Source organism: Trichosurus vulpecula, chromosome 2, assembly GCF_011100635.1.
Source record: "Trichosurus vulpecula isolate mTriVul1 chromosome 2, mTriVul1.pri, whole genome shotgun sequence".
Taxonomy (NCBI): domain Eukaryota; kingdom Metazoa; phylum Chordata; class Mammalia; order Diprotodontia; family Phalangeridae; genus Trichosurus; species Trichosurus vulpecula.
Genome location: NC_050574.1, coordinates 16,907,496 through 16,923,137, shown reverse-complemented (window position 1 = coordinate 16,923,137; position 15,642 = coordinate 16,907,496). Strand labels below are relative to the sequence as shown.

Below are 15,642 nucleotides of genomic sequence, written 5' to 3'. Positions count from 1 at the left end.
TTCTTCTGCTTTATAATAGACCACTTTCCCTAGCAATTCTTTTCATTAATTTCCTTGATATTCTGGACCTTTTGTTCTTCCAGATGAATTTTGTTAATATTTTATCCAGCTCTGTTTCCAGTTTGATTGGTGTGGAACTGAATAAGTAAATTAATTTAGGTAAAACTGTCATTTTCATTATATTAGCTCAGCCTAACCACAAGCAAGTGGTATTTTTTCCATTTATTTAGATCTGACTTTATTGTGTGAAAACTGTTTTGTAATTGGGTTCATATAGTTCCTGGGTTTGTCTTAGCAGGTAGACTCCCAAATATTTTATAGTGTCTACAGTAACTTTAAATAGAATTTCTCTTCCTAATTCTTGCTCTCGGGCTTTGTTAGTAATATATAGGAATGATGAGGATTTATGTGTGTTTATTTTATATCCTGCAACTTTGCTAAAGTTATTTATTATTTCAAGTAGTTTTTTACTTGATTCTCTAGGATTCTCTAAGTAAATCATCATGTCATCTGCAAAGAGTGATAACTTAATTTCTTCTTTGCCTTTATCAAATTCCTTCAATTTCTTTTTCTTCTCTTATTGCAAAAGCTAACATTCCTACTACCAAATAGAATAATAGGAGTGATAATGGACATCGCATCCTTGTTTCACCCCCAATCTTATTGGAAATGCATCTAGCTTATCCCCATTACATATAATGCTTGCTGATGGTTTTAACTAGATGCTACTTATCATTTTAAGGACGACTCTGTTTATTCCTATCTGTTTTTAATAGGAATGGGTGTTATATTTTGTCAAAAGCTTTTTCTGCATCCATTGAGATAATTACATGGTTTCTACTAGTTTTGTTGTTGATATGATCGATTAGCTTTCCTAAAACTGAACCAGTCTTGCATTCCTGAAATAAATCCTACCTGGTCATAGTGTATTATTCTTGTGATAAGTTGCTGTAATCTTTTTGCTAATATTTTATTTAAAAATTTTCCATCTATATTCATTAGGGAAATTGATCTATATTTTTCTTTCTCTGTTTTCACTCTTCCTGGTTTAAGTATTAGTACACATTTGTGTCATAAAATGAATTTGGCAGGACTCCTCCTTTGCCTATTTTCCCAAATAGTCTATAAAGTATGGAAATTAGTTGTTCTTTAAATTTTTGTTAGAATTCACTGGCCCTCGAGATTTTTCCTAGGGAGTACATTGGTGGCTTGCTCAATTTCTTTTTGTGAGATGAGGTTATTTAGGTATTTTACTTCCTCTTCTGTTAACCTGGGCAATTTATATTTTTGTAAATATTTATCCATTTCCCCAAGATTATCAAATTTATGGGCATACAATTGGGAAAAATAATTCCTAATAATTGTTTTAATTTCCTCTTCATTGGAGGTGAATTCATCGTTTTCATTTTTGATACTGGCAACTTGACTTTCTTCTTTCTTTTTTTTTAAATCAAATTGACTAAAGGTTTATCCATTTTGTTGGTGTTTTCATATAACCAGCTCTTAGTTTTATTTATTAGTTCAATAGTTTTCTTCATTTCAATTTTATTAATCTCTCCTTTGCTTTTCAATATTTCTAATTTGGTATTTAATTGGGGATTTTCAATTTGTTCTTTTTCTAGCTTTTTCAGTTGCATGCCCAATTCATTGAGCTCCTTTTCTCTATTTTATTCATGTAAGCATTCAGAGATATAAAACTTCCCCTAAGAACTGCTTTTGCTGAATCTCATAAGTTTTACTATGTTGTCTCATTATTGTCATTCTCTTGAATGAAGTTACTGATTGTTTCTATGATTTGTTCTTTGACCTACTCATTCTTCAGGATTTTATGGGAAAGTTTATCCCATTCAGATTCACAGTTATGATTACTATCTGTGTCTTTTTTTCCAAACTATTCCCCCCCTCCCATTTATGTTTTTATTTCTCCCTTCTCCCTTCCCTTCCTCAAAAGAGTTTTGCTTTTGACGACCACCTCCCTCAATATCCCCTCCCTGTCAGCCCCCCCATCTTCCCTTTTCCCTTACTACTTCTTCCCTCCTTTCTAACCACTCCCCTTTTCTTTTCCCTTTCCCCTCCTACTGCCTATAGGGCAAGTTTGATTTCTACACTTAACAGAGATTGTTATTCCCTCCTTCAACCAAATCTGATAAGAGTAAAGCCCAAACACTGCTCTTCTCCCTCCCTTCTTTCCCTCTACTGTAATGCTTTTGTGCCTCTTCATGTGATGTCATTTACCTTTTTCTGCCTCCTCCTTACCTCCTCTCCATTACAATCCTTTTACATCTCTTAATCAAATTTTTTATCATCACATCAGTTAATTTATGCCCACACTCTCTGTCTATGTATATCTCTTTTAGATGTCATACTAACTATACCATTCTCAAAATTAGCAAATATCATCCTCCCACACAGGGATGTAAACAATTTGCCCTTGTTGAATAACAAGGTTTTTTTTTTCCTCTTTTTTCCCCTGTTTATATGCCTCTCTTGAGTCTTACATTTGAAGATCAAATTTTCCATTGAGCTCTGGCCTTTTCATTTGGAAGGTCTGGAATTCCCTTACTTCATTGAATTTCCAACTCCTTGACTAAAAAAATTATGCTCAATTTTGCTGGATAGTTGATCTTTGGTTGTAGTGCAAGCTCCTTTGCCTTTTGGGATATCATATTTCAATCCCTCTTATCTTTTAATGTAGAAGCTGCAAGGTCCTGTGTGATCCTAACTGTAGTCCTGTGATATTTTAATTGTTTCTTTCTGGCTGCTTGCAGTATTTTCTCCTTGACCTGATAATTCTGTAATTTGGCTACAATATTCCTTGGAGTTTACAAGTTGACATCTCTTTTGGGGGTGATTTGCAGATTCTTTCAATGACTACTTTGCCCTCTGGTTCTAGGACCTTGGGGAAGTTTTCCTGGCTGATTTCTTGGAAGATACTGTCCAGGCTCTTTGTTGCATCATGGCTTTCTGATTGACCAGTAATTCTTAGATTATCTCTCCTGGATCTATTTTCCAGGTCAGTTGTTTTTCCAGTGAGATATTTTAAGTTTTCTTCTATTTTCCACTCTTTAGATTTTGTTTGACTGATTCTTGATGTCTCATAGAGTCCTTATTTAGCTCCCACTTGCCCAATTCTAATTTTTTAGCAAATCATTTACTTCAGATAGCTCCTGTATCTCACTTTCCATTTGGCCAATTTTACTTTTCAAGGATTCATTTTGTCCTGTTAGTTTCTGTAATTTTTGTTTTACCTTTCTAATTTGGCTTTTAAAATCCTCCTTAAGCTCTTCCAGGAATGCTTTTTGGGCTTGAGACCAGATCATATTCCCTTTTAAGGTTTCAGATGCGGGTGTAGTGTCAATGTTGTCCTCTTCTGGATTAATATTTTGATCTTGTCTTCACCCATAATATGATTCAATGGTCTTTTTTACTTTTCCAGTTTGCTTCTTCGTGGTGGTTGCCTTTCTCTTGGTTTTTAAAGTGGATCTCTGCTTCTGTGGCCCAGGGAGCTCTGTTCCAAACTTCTTGTGTTGGGAGCTAGGGGCCTGGTTACTGTGTGCTGTAGCCTCTGGTTTTGCCAGCCAGAAGCTATGTACTGCTGTAGCTCATCTAGTGCTGAGCTGGAGCTGGCTGGCATGTGCCAAAGATTGAGGCCCAGTGAAATCTTCCTGAGTTTTCCTGTAGTTACACTGAAGCTCACAGCATGAGTTGTGGAGGAGGGGTGGTCTGGCTGCTAGAAGTCTCCTCTTCCCCTAGGGCTGTGCTATATAGCACAGGTGGCCTCCGCCATTGGTCTACACTGGTGTCTGCCAATTCCCCTGCCTGTGCAAAGGCACTCCTGGGGTCATGATGTTGGCGCTTGCCAGCTCCACCCCACTGGGGCTCAGGAACTCCCACTGGTCTGCTAAGGTGGGGCCTGCTGGGATGCTTCCCTTCCTGCACTGATCTCCTTTCATCACTACAAGAGGGGCTGTCTCCTTATCTTCCTGAGTTAAATGACTGCTGAACCCCTAATTCTGGCTCCTCTATTCCAGGGTTTCTCCTAGGGCAGTATTCTCTAGGTTACTCAAGGACAGCAAGGGAGGGATGAGAGCTCTTAGAGTTTACTCAGTCATCATGGCTCCTGGAAGTTCCATAAGGTGAGTCTCAAACCTTTAGACTGTGGGCTGATAGCCCCAGGAGTAGCTCCTGCTGCTGCCACAGGCTCTGCATTTGTGTCTCACCTAGCTCCAACAGACTCCCACCCTGCACTGTAAGACCTGGAGAGTGACACTGCAACAGGCAGGCTGGGCCTGCTCCCATTCTGGTATCATGCTCTGGTATGGTAAAGGGTAGTTCTGTGTGCTTAGTGCTCTCCCAGCTTGGTGCAACAGATCCTTCCCATTGACTTTCTGGACTCTTCTGGGTTGGAAATCTGACACACTCAGATTCGCTTCATGAGAGGTATCTGAAAGAATTTGTGAGAGAGCTCAGGCATGTTCCTGCTTTCACTCTACCCGCAATCACCCTTCTGTCAGGAGGTGAGTAGCATTCTCCATCATCAGTACTCTGGAATTGTGGTTGTTCATTGCATTCATCCACAATTCTCAAATCTTATCAAAGTTATTGTCTTTACAGTATTGTTGTTTTAGAAATTGTTCACTTCATTCTGCATCAGTTCATAAAATTCTCCTCAGATTTCTCTGAAACACTCATTTTTTTTAATCTTTTCTTATAACACAGTAGTATTCCATTACATTTGTTTACCATAATTTGTTTAGCCATTCCCAACTGATGGGCACCAACTTAGTTTCCATTTCTTTGCCACCACTACTAAAAAAAAGCTGATATACATACACACACATACACACACCTATAGATACTTTTCCTCCTTCTTTGATTCCTTGGGATGTAGACCAAACAGAGGTATCACTTGGGTCAAAGGACATACACAGTTAAGTGATGTTGGAAGCATGGCTACGATTTACATTCCAAAAAGCTTGGACCAACTTGTCGCTCCACCAACAATGAACTGCACTTATTTGTAACAATGTTTTGGGGTTTTTTTAATCAGCATCGAAGATTCAGAGGACTAGCAATAATAATCCCCCAAAAAGGGGAAAAAGAGGGCCACTTGAATATTATTTTAAGCTACACAGAGAACCACTATGAACATTTTTGTAAATATAGAACCTTTTCCCATTTTTTAATCTCTATTAGGTGGAGCTGGGTTAAAAGTTATGCACTGTTTGGTAACATTTTATGGATCAAACTGGTTTCCAGTGTAGTCATCTCTGTTTACATTTCCATTAATGTGCCTGTTTTCCCACAATTCCTCCAATGTTTTTCATTTTCCTTTTTGGTTATCTTTGCCAATCTGATGAGTGTGAGGTGGTATATCAGTAAGGCAATAATAACAATGTAGAAGATAATTGTCAAATGCCTGTGTAGCTCTGTGTCGCAAAGTATACAAAACTCTCCACACAGAACGTAGAAGAAGTAAACCATTTATTCAGATACCAGAGAACCATATCCCACAAGCTATTTATCCAGTCTATCAGAGCAGTAAAATATTTAATACATAATATCACAACATGGAGCCTCGCCACCCCAAAACATTTCTGACCCCCTGTTGGGGTCATCCCAAAAAGAAACTCACAGTGCAGCTAAGTCAGCCTGTTCTGGTCTAACTAGCATGACGGTGGCCATTAGTGGCCATTAACAGTCGTAACTGCTCACGCCCTCTCTCTCTCTCTCTCTCTCTCCCTCTCTCATTTCCTGTGACATAACTTCCTTTTCCTGTCAGTAAGCTCCTCCCACCACAAGTGACTTAGGCTTCCTGTGATGTAAGCAGGTCCCATGGCCTATTAATGGGTGGGAAAGATTTTCAAATCTAAATTGCTACTACAGGTGGGATCTCAGAATTGCTTTAATTCACATTTCTTTAATTATTAGAGATTTGGAGAATTTTTTTCATATGTCTATAGATAATCTGAGTTTATTTATTTGAGAAATGTCTGTTCATATCCTTAGACCATTTATCAGTTGGGGGAATGGCTTTTATTCTTTTAAATTTGAATCAATTCTCATATATCTTAGAAATGAGACCTTCATCAGAGAAACTTGGTATAAAGGTTTGGTTTTTTTACCCAGTTATTTCTTTTTCTTTTAGTCTTAGCTTGATTGGATTTGTTGATACAAAACATCTTTAATTTTATGTAATCAAAATTATCTCTTTTCTTTTCTGTGACTCTCTCTAGCCTTCATTTGGTCCTGAACTTTTCTCCTTTCCCTTGATCTGATAGCCTTTTCCCCCATCTTTTTATTTTTTATGATGTAATCTTTTTTTTTTGAGGCCACATATCTAAGTGGGAGTTATTTTGGCATAAGGAGTTAGGTGTTAGACTAAATTCAATTTTTCCCATACCACTGTCCAGTTTGTCAGCAGTTTTTGTCATATAACCAGTCCTTATCCCAGTAGTTCATCGAATATTAAGATATTAGATACATTTGCTTTTGGACCCAAGTATTTTGAGAATTATTGCTTTGTAGCATAATTTGAGGCATGGCACCGCTAGGTCTCCTTCCTTCCCACTGCTGTTCATTATCTCCCTTGAGATTCTTGACCTTTTTAACTCCACATGAATTTCATTATTGTTTTTCCAACTTCTATAATGTAGTTCTCTGGTAGTTTAATTGGTATGGTATTTAATCAGTAAATTAATTTAAGTAAAATTGTCATTTTTATCATATGAATTTATCCTACCCATTATCAATTAATATTTTTCCAACTATCTAGGTTCATTTTTATTTCTGGAAACAGTCTGTTACAGTTGCATTTACCTAGTGTTGCATGTAGCTTGGCAGGTAAATTTTCAAGTTATTGAAATGGAATTTCTCTTTCTGTCTCTTCCTGCTGGGTTTTCTTGCTATCATACAGAAATGCTGATGATCTCTGTAGATTTATTTTATATCCTGTAATTTTGTTGAAGTTATCATTTCTGCATTTTAAAAAGTATTCACTTCTTTCATTTAAGTTGTCTGTTTTCCTGGCATAGCATTGGACAAAAAGTGTTTTCTGATAATGATCTTTATTTCTCCTTCATTTGCTGTGACTTCTTCTTTTTCACTTCTGATACTGGTCATTTGGTTTTCATCTTTCTTCTTTTCACTCAAATTAGCTGACAGTTTAGCTATTGTCTTGTTAGGGTTCCCCCCAACCACCCAAAAAATGGCCCCTAGCTTTATGTATTAATTCTATACTTTCTTGTTTTCAGTTTTTTTCACTCTTTTGGTATTCAGGACTTCTATTTTGGTACTTGATGGGGGCTTCTTTAACTTATTGGTTTTCTGACTAATTTGCTTCTATCTTTGTGTCCCTTGGGGCAGTGTGATATGGTGCCTAGAGAGCTAGCCTCTGAAGTAGGAAGACTTGAGTTTCAGGCTGATCTCTGACACATTTGGGCTGGGTGACTCTAAGCAAGGAGCTTCAGCTCTCAGTCATATAGATTGTACTTCTAGGCAGGAAGTTTTAAATGCATTTTATGTCTATACAAGGAGTTCTCTAAATTAATGACTTTGGCATCTAGCATGGCACCTGGCACAGAATAGGAACTTTATAAAAAATTTAAATGAGTGTTGAATTGAGACAAGATAGAGAGACAGAGAAGAAAGAGAGGGAGGGAGGGAGGGAGAGAGAGGGGGGAAGGGAGGGAGGAAGGGAGGGAGGGAGAGGGAGAGGGAGAGAAGAAAGATAAGACAAAGACAGAGAAGTGAGAAATAGAGACAGAGACATAGAGAGCAGGGCAGAGGGAGACAAACAGAAAGAGAGAAAGGAGGGAGAGTTGAAGAAGAAGAAGAAGAAGAAGAAGAAGAAGAAGAAGAAGAAGAAGAAGAAGAAGAAGAAGAAGAAGAAGAAAGATGAGACAAAGACAAAGAAGAGTGGGAAGACATGGAGACAGAGACAAAAAAACAAAGAAAGGGAGAAATAGGGACTGAAAGAGAAAACAGAGAAACAGAGAAGAAAGACAGAAGAGAAACAGAAACAGAGAGAAAAAGAGGTGGGAGAAAAAACAGAGACAAAGAAAGAAAGAGAGAAGAGAAAGTGGGGGGAGAGAGAGAAAAAGACAGACAGAGACACAAGGAGAACATAAGGCAGGAACAGATGAGAGAGGGACTAGAGATAGGGGACAAAGAGAGACAGGCAGAGAGATTGACAAAGAGCAGCACTTGGGGGCAGAGAGAAACACACACAAAGAGAGAGAGAGAGAGAGAGAGAGAGAAGGACTGAGAATCCAGAACAAAGAGATATGAGCAAAGAGACACACAGATGCTGGAGAGAGAGAATCAGGGAACAAGCCAAATTGCCACTGGAAGCAGAGAGCACCCGCAGAGATTGAGAGAGGAGACAAGTAGGCCAGGAAACAGAATGAGGGGGCCAGAGACAGAAGCAAAGAAACAGGACAAGGAGATGAAGCTTTCTGCCTGCCCATCTGGCCAGGCTTCAAGCCATGATGAAGCAAAGAGGAGGCTACCCAAGGCCAGGGTCTCGTTTAGGGACGAGGGTGACAATCATGGAGCCCAAGACAATCCTACCAATTGCACATGTGAGGAAATCGAGGTCAGGGAGTAGGCCAAGGCCACACAGCAGATGCAGGCCAAGTCAGCCCTTGAACTGAGACTCTCTGACGTCCCATCCGGGGCTGGTCCCCTAGGCCTGCTCAGGGGGCTCTGACTTATTGTCTTGTAGCCAGTCGCTGGTTGGAGTTTGGCCTGGGTCTTCTCTGGAAACCACATTGAGGAGGGTGTTATTTCCGCCTACAGTGAGGCCAAGTGATTGGAAAATTCAGAGCGGGGCTCAGAACGCCACATCCTGTACCTCCTAAGAGTAGTTTGCCCATCCGTCCATCCGTCGGTCCACCTTCTTCTCACATACACCAGGAGCCATCATGGTCTCTATACTCTCTGCCCTGCTGGGCCTCGGTGAGTCCTGGGGAGGGGCATCTAAGCTTTCACAGCTTAGAGATAACCAAGTCGAGCCCTGACCCAAACCCCTAACTACCCATTTTCAAGAAGAGCAAACAGAGGAAGTGACTACCTTGAGATCCCGCTGTAAGTTGGGGACAGAGTTAGGATATGATTATATCTATATATCTCCTGGTGACCAGCTCTCCCTTCTGGCCCTAGTCTCCAAGCCCCATTGCAAAGTGTTTGGTGGGTAGGATGTGGGTTCTGGGGCTAATGGTCCTCTCTCACAGGGCTGTTCCTTGGCCTGGGGATGGGAGAAGAAGGTGAGTGCATCCCCTCAACCCTGGCCCCTCCTTTGTTCCTCTTCACCCCACCCCGTCCCGGCAGCCCCTGGAAACCAAGGACAGGAGGGTCAGGGTTGGGCTGATGGGGGTGACTAGAAGGCTGGGGTGGGGGGAGTCAGGGGACAGCAAGGAGAGGGAATAACCTCCTGGAGCTCTGGCCCAGCTTCTCTTCCAGACACATTCACTGGACCCTCCCTCTGGGCTGAGCCAGGCACTCTGATCCCCGAAGGAACAAATGTGAGCCTATGGTGCCGGGGCCCTGCTGGGGCAAAGCAGTACCATGTGCTCAGGAGGTCTGAGTGCAGGAGCCCATCCTGGCCTTGGACAGAGGTAGAGTTCCCCATCTCACCTGTGACGAGGGAGGATGCAGGACACTACTGCTGCCGCTATTGGATCCCATCCCGCTGGTCCCAGTGCAGCCACCCCCTGGAGCTGGTGGTGACAGGTGAAGGAGGACCCCCAGCCCCAGGCTCTGCCCCTCAACCAGACATGAGGGCTTTGTCCGTTCAGGCCCAGCCTGGTCTCTAAGCTACAAGATGACTTTTCTGAGCCTCCTCTACCCCAGGGCCCCCTCCCCCTTCCCAGCCCATCTGTACCTTCCTCCTCCTTCTCGTCCCAGAGCTAGCCCAAGAATGGCAAAGCTGGTGGGGACATTAGAGCCCATGGCATTCACCTTCTTCATTTGACAGAAGGGAAAACAGATGTCCCAGTTTCTAGGGTACTTGGGGCAAAGGGATACCCAAACCAGGTGGCAGCTAGATGGCTCTGTGGATAGCCTGCTAGGCCTGAAGTCAGGAGGACCTGAGTTCAAATCCTGCCTCAGACACCTACTAGCTGTATGACCTTGGGCAAGTCACACAGCCTCTGCCTCTGCTTCTTCAATTATGAAATGGAGATAACAGTACCAGGGCTGTCACAAGGATCAGATGGAATAATGGTTATAAAAGTGCTTAGCCCATAGTAAACCCTATAAAATGCTTATTCCCTTCCATGTCCCCCAGGATCACACAGGTAATACATGGCAGAACCAGGATTCCAGGCAATCTGGAACCGGAGTCCTCTCCTAATCAGGGCTGAGCGCCCTTGGGCCTCCACCCTGCGTCCCCCTCTGCCGAGCTGGCCGACAATTCTTTCTGCCATGTTCTCTCCCCAGCTCCCTTCTTCCCCATGTCTGATCCTTCTTCTTCAGGGGCTGTCTTCACTTTAATATGTCTATCACCAGTGCTTGGCCTGAGAGCATTCCTTCTCTCACTCATCCATTCCATTAAGGAGCCAGCCCTAAGCTGGAAACCACAGAGAAGATGAGAACCCTGGGGAACTTAAGTCCAGCGAACAGAAGGCTGGGGCGGGGAAGCCTGAGGGCAGCCCATGGAAGTTCCCCTGGGCCCCAGAGGGCAGAATCAGAAGCAATGGAGGGGAGGTCACTGGACCTTTGGGGTCCAGGGTAAGGACAGACTTCCCTTCAAGGTCGCAGGCTGCCCCGTGTTGGAGGTTCTGGATCAGAAGCCGGAGGACCACTTGTCCCATGTCTTGTGACGAGGGGAGAGCCATGATTCTAGTTACGGACTGGCCTAGATGCCTCTCAGGGCCCTTCCAACTCTTCCACTTGGGGAGGCTGTCAAACATGGCTCCAGGATCTCAGCCTGAGTTTCTCTAGAGTCTTCTGGCCCAGGCCATTCCCCCTCAGGCCAAAGAAAGACCCATGGACCTGCACCTGCCTTATCCTTCCCTGGTTCAGATTTCAACATGGGGAAGGAGGAGGGCAGCTCCCCTTTATTTTTTAAATTTTTTCCCTAATCCTCAATAGTATTTTTTTCCAAATCACATGTAAAGTTTTCAACATGCATTTTTGTAAAACTTTGAGTTCCAAATATTTCCCCCTCTCTCCTTCCCCTCCCCCTTCCCTCCCCAAGCAATGATATAGGCTGTGCATGTACAAGCATATTAAACATATTTCCGCATTGGTCATCTTGTGAAAGAAGAACCAGAATAAAAGGGAAAACCACAAGAAAGAAAAAACAAGAAAAAAAGTGAAAATAGTCTGCTTCGATCCACGTATCCGCATTCAGACTCCATAGTTCTTCTTGTGGCTGTGTTAGGCAGTTCTCCTTTAACCCAAGGGTCTTCTTCACTTTCAGGCATATATGAGAAACCAGCCCTCTTCTCCCTGTCCGGGCCCTTCGTGGGCACAGGGGAGGACGTGACCCTCCAGTGTAAGGCTAAATCCAGATTTGACAGGTTTGCTTTGTACAAGGAGGGAGACTCCCACATCTCCATCGGCTATGAATGGAGGTCTCAGGCCAACTTCCCCATCCCTGCTGTGAACAGAACCCACAAGGGCGCCTATCGATGTTACACTTTTTCCAGTGACTCCCCCTACCACTGGTCGGCTCCCAGTGACCCCCTGGAGCTCATTGTCACAGGTAAGGCAGCCCCTACCCAGCCCCATCCCTCTTGTAGGGAAGGTGTCCATGTTTTAAGTTTCCAGGCTGAGAGGCTTTGTGTGGGATCAGGAAGGTACCTCCTCAGGAAGTGTAGGTATGTTTAGGAGAAAGACAAGGACAGGCACTGTAGACCTGGCAGTCACTTGTGTTGAGATGGTGGCCGTACCAGCAGGGCCTGAGTGGTATAGGGAGAGAACTGGAGAGGACCCAGGAAAGATCCCTGGGTATGTCCAAGTATGGAACATGAAATCTAGAACATGGAGGAGGAGAACTAGGGAAGGCTGTGTCAGGAAACCCTGGGGAGGACAGAGAGCCAGGAGAAGGGGCGGGGGCAGGTTTGTTCCACCAAATGCATCAGAGACAAGTCCAGCCAGAGAAGGACTGAGAAAAGATCCTCAAATCTGGCAATAAAGAGATCGTTGGGAACATGGAAGAAATCCAATTTGGTCAAGTGATAGGGTCAGAAGTGAAGGGAAGGTGAGCACAGGTAGAGAAGGAGCCCTGAAGACCCTTCCTAGGAGTCTGGCTAAGGAAGGGAGGGCAGCTCCAGGGAATGGCCAGGCCAGGGAAGGACGTGTGAGCAAGTTTGTGGACAGAGGGGAAGGAGAGCTAGAATTTAAGAGAGAAGGGTTGGTCACAAGGTCAAGTTCCCAGAGGGAAGGAAGGGAGGGGCCCAAGCAGGGGAGCTGACCTTGGCCAGAAGGGCCATCTCTTCTACCAAGACTTGAATGAGAAAATAGGAGCGTTAGAGGGGATTTGAGGGACAGAATTGGAGGAAGGTGGATCACAGGGAACAAGAAGGAATTCTGGACTTGGAGTGAGATGGTCTGAGTTCAAATCCTGCCTCAGACACTTACTAGCTGAGCCCCTCTGGGCCAGGCTTGGGCCCTTCCGGCTCTGGACTGTGAATTGACTTCTTTGTCGAGCCATACAAAGTCCTTTGAGCTCACGGAGTCTAAGGCTCCACTTGAGATTACATGCCCAGGAAGGGAAGGACACTTGGCTCAGTCACACGGCTGGGTCTGGAGGACTCTCAGCCCAGGGCTCTTACTGGGCACCTTCTGCCCAGCTCCTAACCCCACTCCTCTGCTCCTTCCCAGAGACCTCTCCAAGGCCTGGAACTCAGGATGACCTGGTGGGTGAGTAACTGAGTCACCGGAGGCTTCCCAGGACAGACAATGAAGAGGGGCTGGGGGCTAGATGTGAAATGCTGCCCCCTCTTTTGTCCTCTTCTCCTTTCACACCAATACCCCTTCAGAGCCTCCTCCACCTTTCCCAAATCCCAGCCCTATTTCCACGTCCAAAAAGGGGGGTAGCCCTAGTGTGGGGAAGTGTCCCTCCCCTCATAATGGGGCTTCCCTGAGGGCAGGCCACAAAATTATAAAATCATGGAGTTGAATGGGGCAGCTCAGTGCCAGGCCTGGAGTCAGGAAGACCTGAGTTCAAATCTAGCCTCAGATACTTCCTAGCTGTGTGACCCTGGGCAAGTCACTTCACCCTGTTTGCCTCAGTTTCCTCATCTGTGAAATGAGCTGGAGAAGGAAATGGCAAACCACTCCAGTGAATTTGCCAAGAAAAGCCCAAATGGGGTCACAAAAAGTCTGGCATGACTGAAAATGGGTGAACAACAGTTTAGAAGGATTTCCAACATCCCCACAAATAATCCCTTCTGTCACATTGTCTATCCCCTGCTTGAAGACCCTCACCTGAGGGTGAGAGCCCCCCCCCCCATCCTCTGGCCACCCATTCCACTTTGGGATAGATCAAGGTTTTAGAAGCTTTTCTGTAAATCAAGAGAAAGGCCGTCTCTTGTCGACTCTCTGCTGTTGTCTCCCTTCCCTGTGCTAGCAGATCCCTGAGGGCAGATCTTTGTCTCCCCCTCACACTAGGGACCCCTGTGGGTCAGGATGGTGCTAACTCTGCCTTCCCCCACCTTGGTCTCCACCAGGAGCTTCCTCAGGTCTTCCGAAGCTCTGGGAAAGGATCCTGATGGGCGTCTCCCTACTCCTAGCCTCGCTCTTCCTCTTCTTCCTCCTCCTTTACCACCTCCAGCATCTGCTCAAACCCAGTGAGTCCTTGGGGCTGGGGGAGAGGCAGTGATCCGGGCTTGATGGGGAGTGGCCAGGACCCTCTGGAGCCTTACCCCTGACTCTCCTTGCAGAGCCCGAGGGCAGAGAGGAAGAAGACAAGGAGACCCTGAAGAGGTAGGGGCCCCAGAGACACCTTCTTCCCTCTGAGCCCCTTCTTCCCTCCTTTTTCATCATCATTCTGTCTCCTTCCACAGCTTCAGCCCAACTGGAGCCATGCAGGAACAGACTCTGTGTAAGTAAGAGTGGGGATGGTTGACAGGGGCAGCAGGGCCTGGGGTGTTGGAAGGGAATGTCTGACTCTAGGGAAATCCCGGGTCCTGACTGCTCTTCTCTCTCCCCTTGCCTGTAGACACAGCTGTGAAGAACAGTATATGGAACAGACCAGGGAATCCTACTGTGAGTCACTCAATTCAATTTAACAATTATTAAGCACCAAATGGGTATGAGGCACTGTACTAAACACTTCCTTCCCTAGAGGAAAAACTGACCGGCTTCTGCCCTCCAGGAGCTCACTTATATTCTACTTCTGTCCTCAGCAGCGAACCACACTTTCATTGTACAGAGAAACCTGGCAAGATCTGCACCCCCACCCCACCCCAACTGGCTCATGTCTCATCTACTCTCCCTCTCTACAGGCTGGGGACCTCCAGGAAGTGACCTACACCCAACTGATCCACCAAAGCCCAGGAGAGTGCCCTGCCTGTGCTCCCCCTCATCGTCTTTGCCCCACTGGACCTCCAATGAGCTGAGCCCATCCCAGAGGAAGGGCAGGGGAGGAGGGAGGAGCTCTCCCCGCTTTCATCTCGGCTCTCTGTGAGAAAAGAAAGGCCAGGAGGTCTGACTCTGGAAGCCAGGAATTTTTAAAAATAAGTTTTATTGATTGTCTGTATTACAGCCATTTCAGAATATCCTAGCCATCCTACCCCAGCTTTCCCTTGGAAGAAAGAAAAGGAGTCGAGCAAAACCCAACAGCATGCAATATTTTGTATACGCAGTGCTCCACCTCCTTATCAGAAGACAAGAGGTCCCTTCCCTCTTCCTCCTTCCCTTTCTTTCCTTCCTTCTTTCCTTCCTTTCCTTCCCTTCTTTCCCTTCCCTTACATGCCTTACCTTTTTTCTTTTCCTTCTTTCTCTTCCCTTCCTTCCTTTCCTTATTTTTATTTCTTTTCCCTTCTTTGCCCTCCCTTCCCTTCCCTTATTTCCATTCCCTTCATTCCCTTCCCTTCCTTCTCTTCCCTCTCCCTCCTTCCCTTCTTGCCTTTCCCTTCCCTTCCCTTTCTTCCGTTCCTTCCCCTTCCTTCCCTCTCCCTCCTTTCCTTCCTTTCTTTTCCTTTCCTTCATTTCTCTTCCCTTCCTTCTTTCCCTTCCCTTTCTTTCTTTTCTCTTCCTTTCCTTCTTTTCCCTTCCTTTCCCTTCCTCCTCTTCCTTCCTTTCCCTTCTTTTCAGCTGGCATTGATCATTATAATTGCATACTGCCTGGCTTCCACTAATGGCCTTTTCACCTACATTATTATAGTCACTGCTGTCATGAGCCAGGCCTAACTGGGGCCCATCTGGTTTTTCAGGCTCAGAGTAGAACAAGAGGAGACATCTGCAGGTTAACAGTTAACAAAAGGAGGTCCATTTGGCCATAGAAGGCTGAGGGAGTCAGCTAGGACTGGGCATCACTGATTCAGTGGGGCTCAGCTCTCCTCCTCTGCGTTGGCGATGCTAGACTCCGGTCAGTCACTTAATTAGCACTTATTAAGTGCCTACTATGTGCTAGGCGCATAATGTGTCCTCCTATGTCGGGGCCACTAGGAAACTGCCTGAGCTGAGCCT

The 15,642-nt window shown here is 44.8% G+C and overlaps 1 protein-coding gene across 1 annotated transcript; it reads left to right on the top strand.

The window, feature by feature from the left end:
- Positions 1 to 8,404: 8,404 nt before the first annotated feature.
- Positions 8,405 to 14,856, top strand: LOC118836295 (mast cell surface glycoprotein Gp49A-like). The gene is given in 11 exon segments (XM_036743627.1): positions 8,405 to 8,596; positions 9,234 to 9,317; positions 9,319 to 9,387; positions 9,390 to 9,732; positions 11,426 to 11,710; positions 12,832 to 12,870; positions 13,680 to 13,799; positions 13,893 to 13,935; positions 14,016 to 14,053; positions 14,171 to 14,217; positions 14,457 to 14,856. Coding segments are annotated over 11 exon segments (1,374 nt in total). The 3' UTR covers positions 14,571 to 14,856.
- Positions 14,857 to 15,642: the final 786 nt, after the last annotated feature.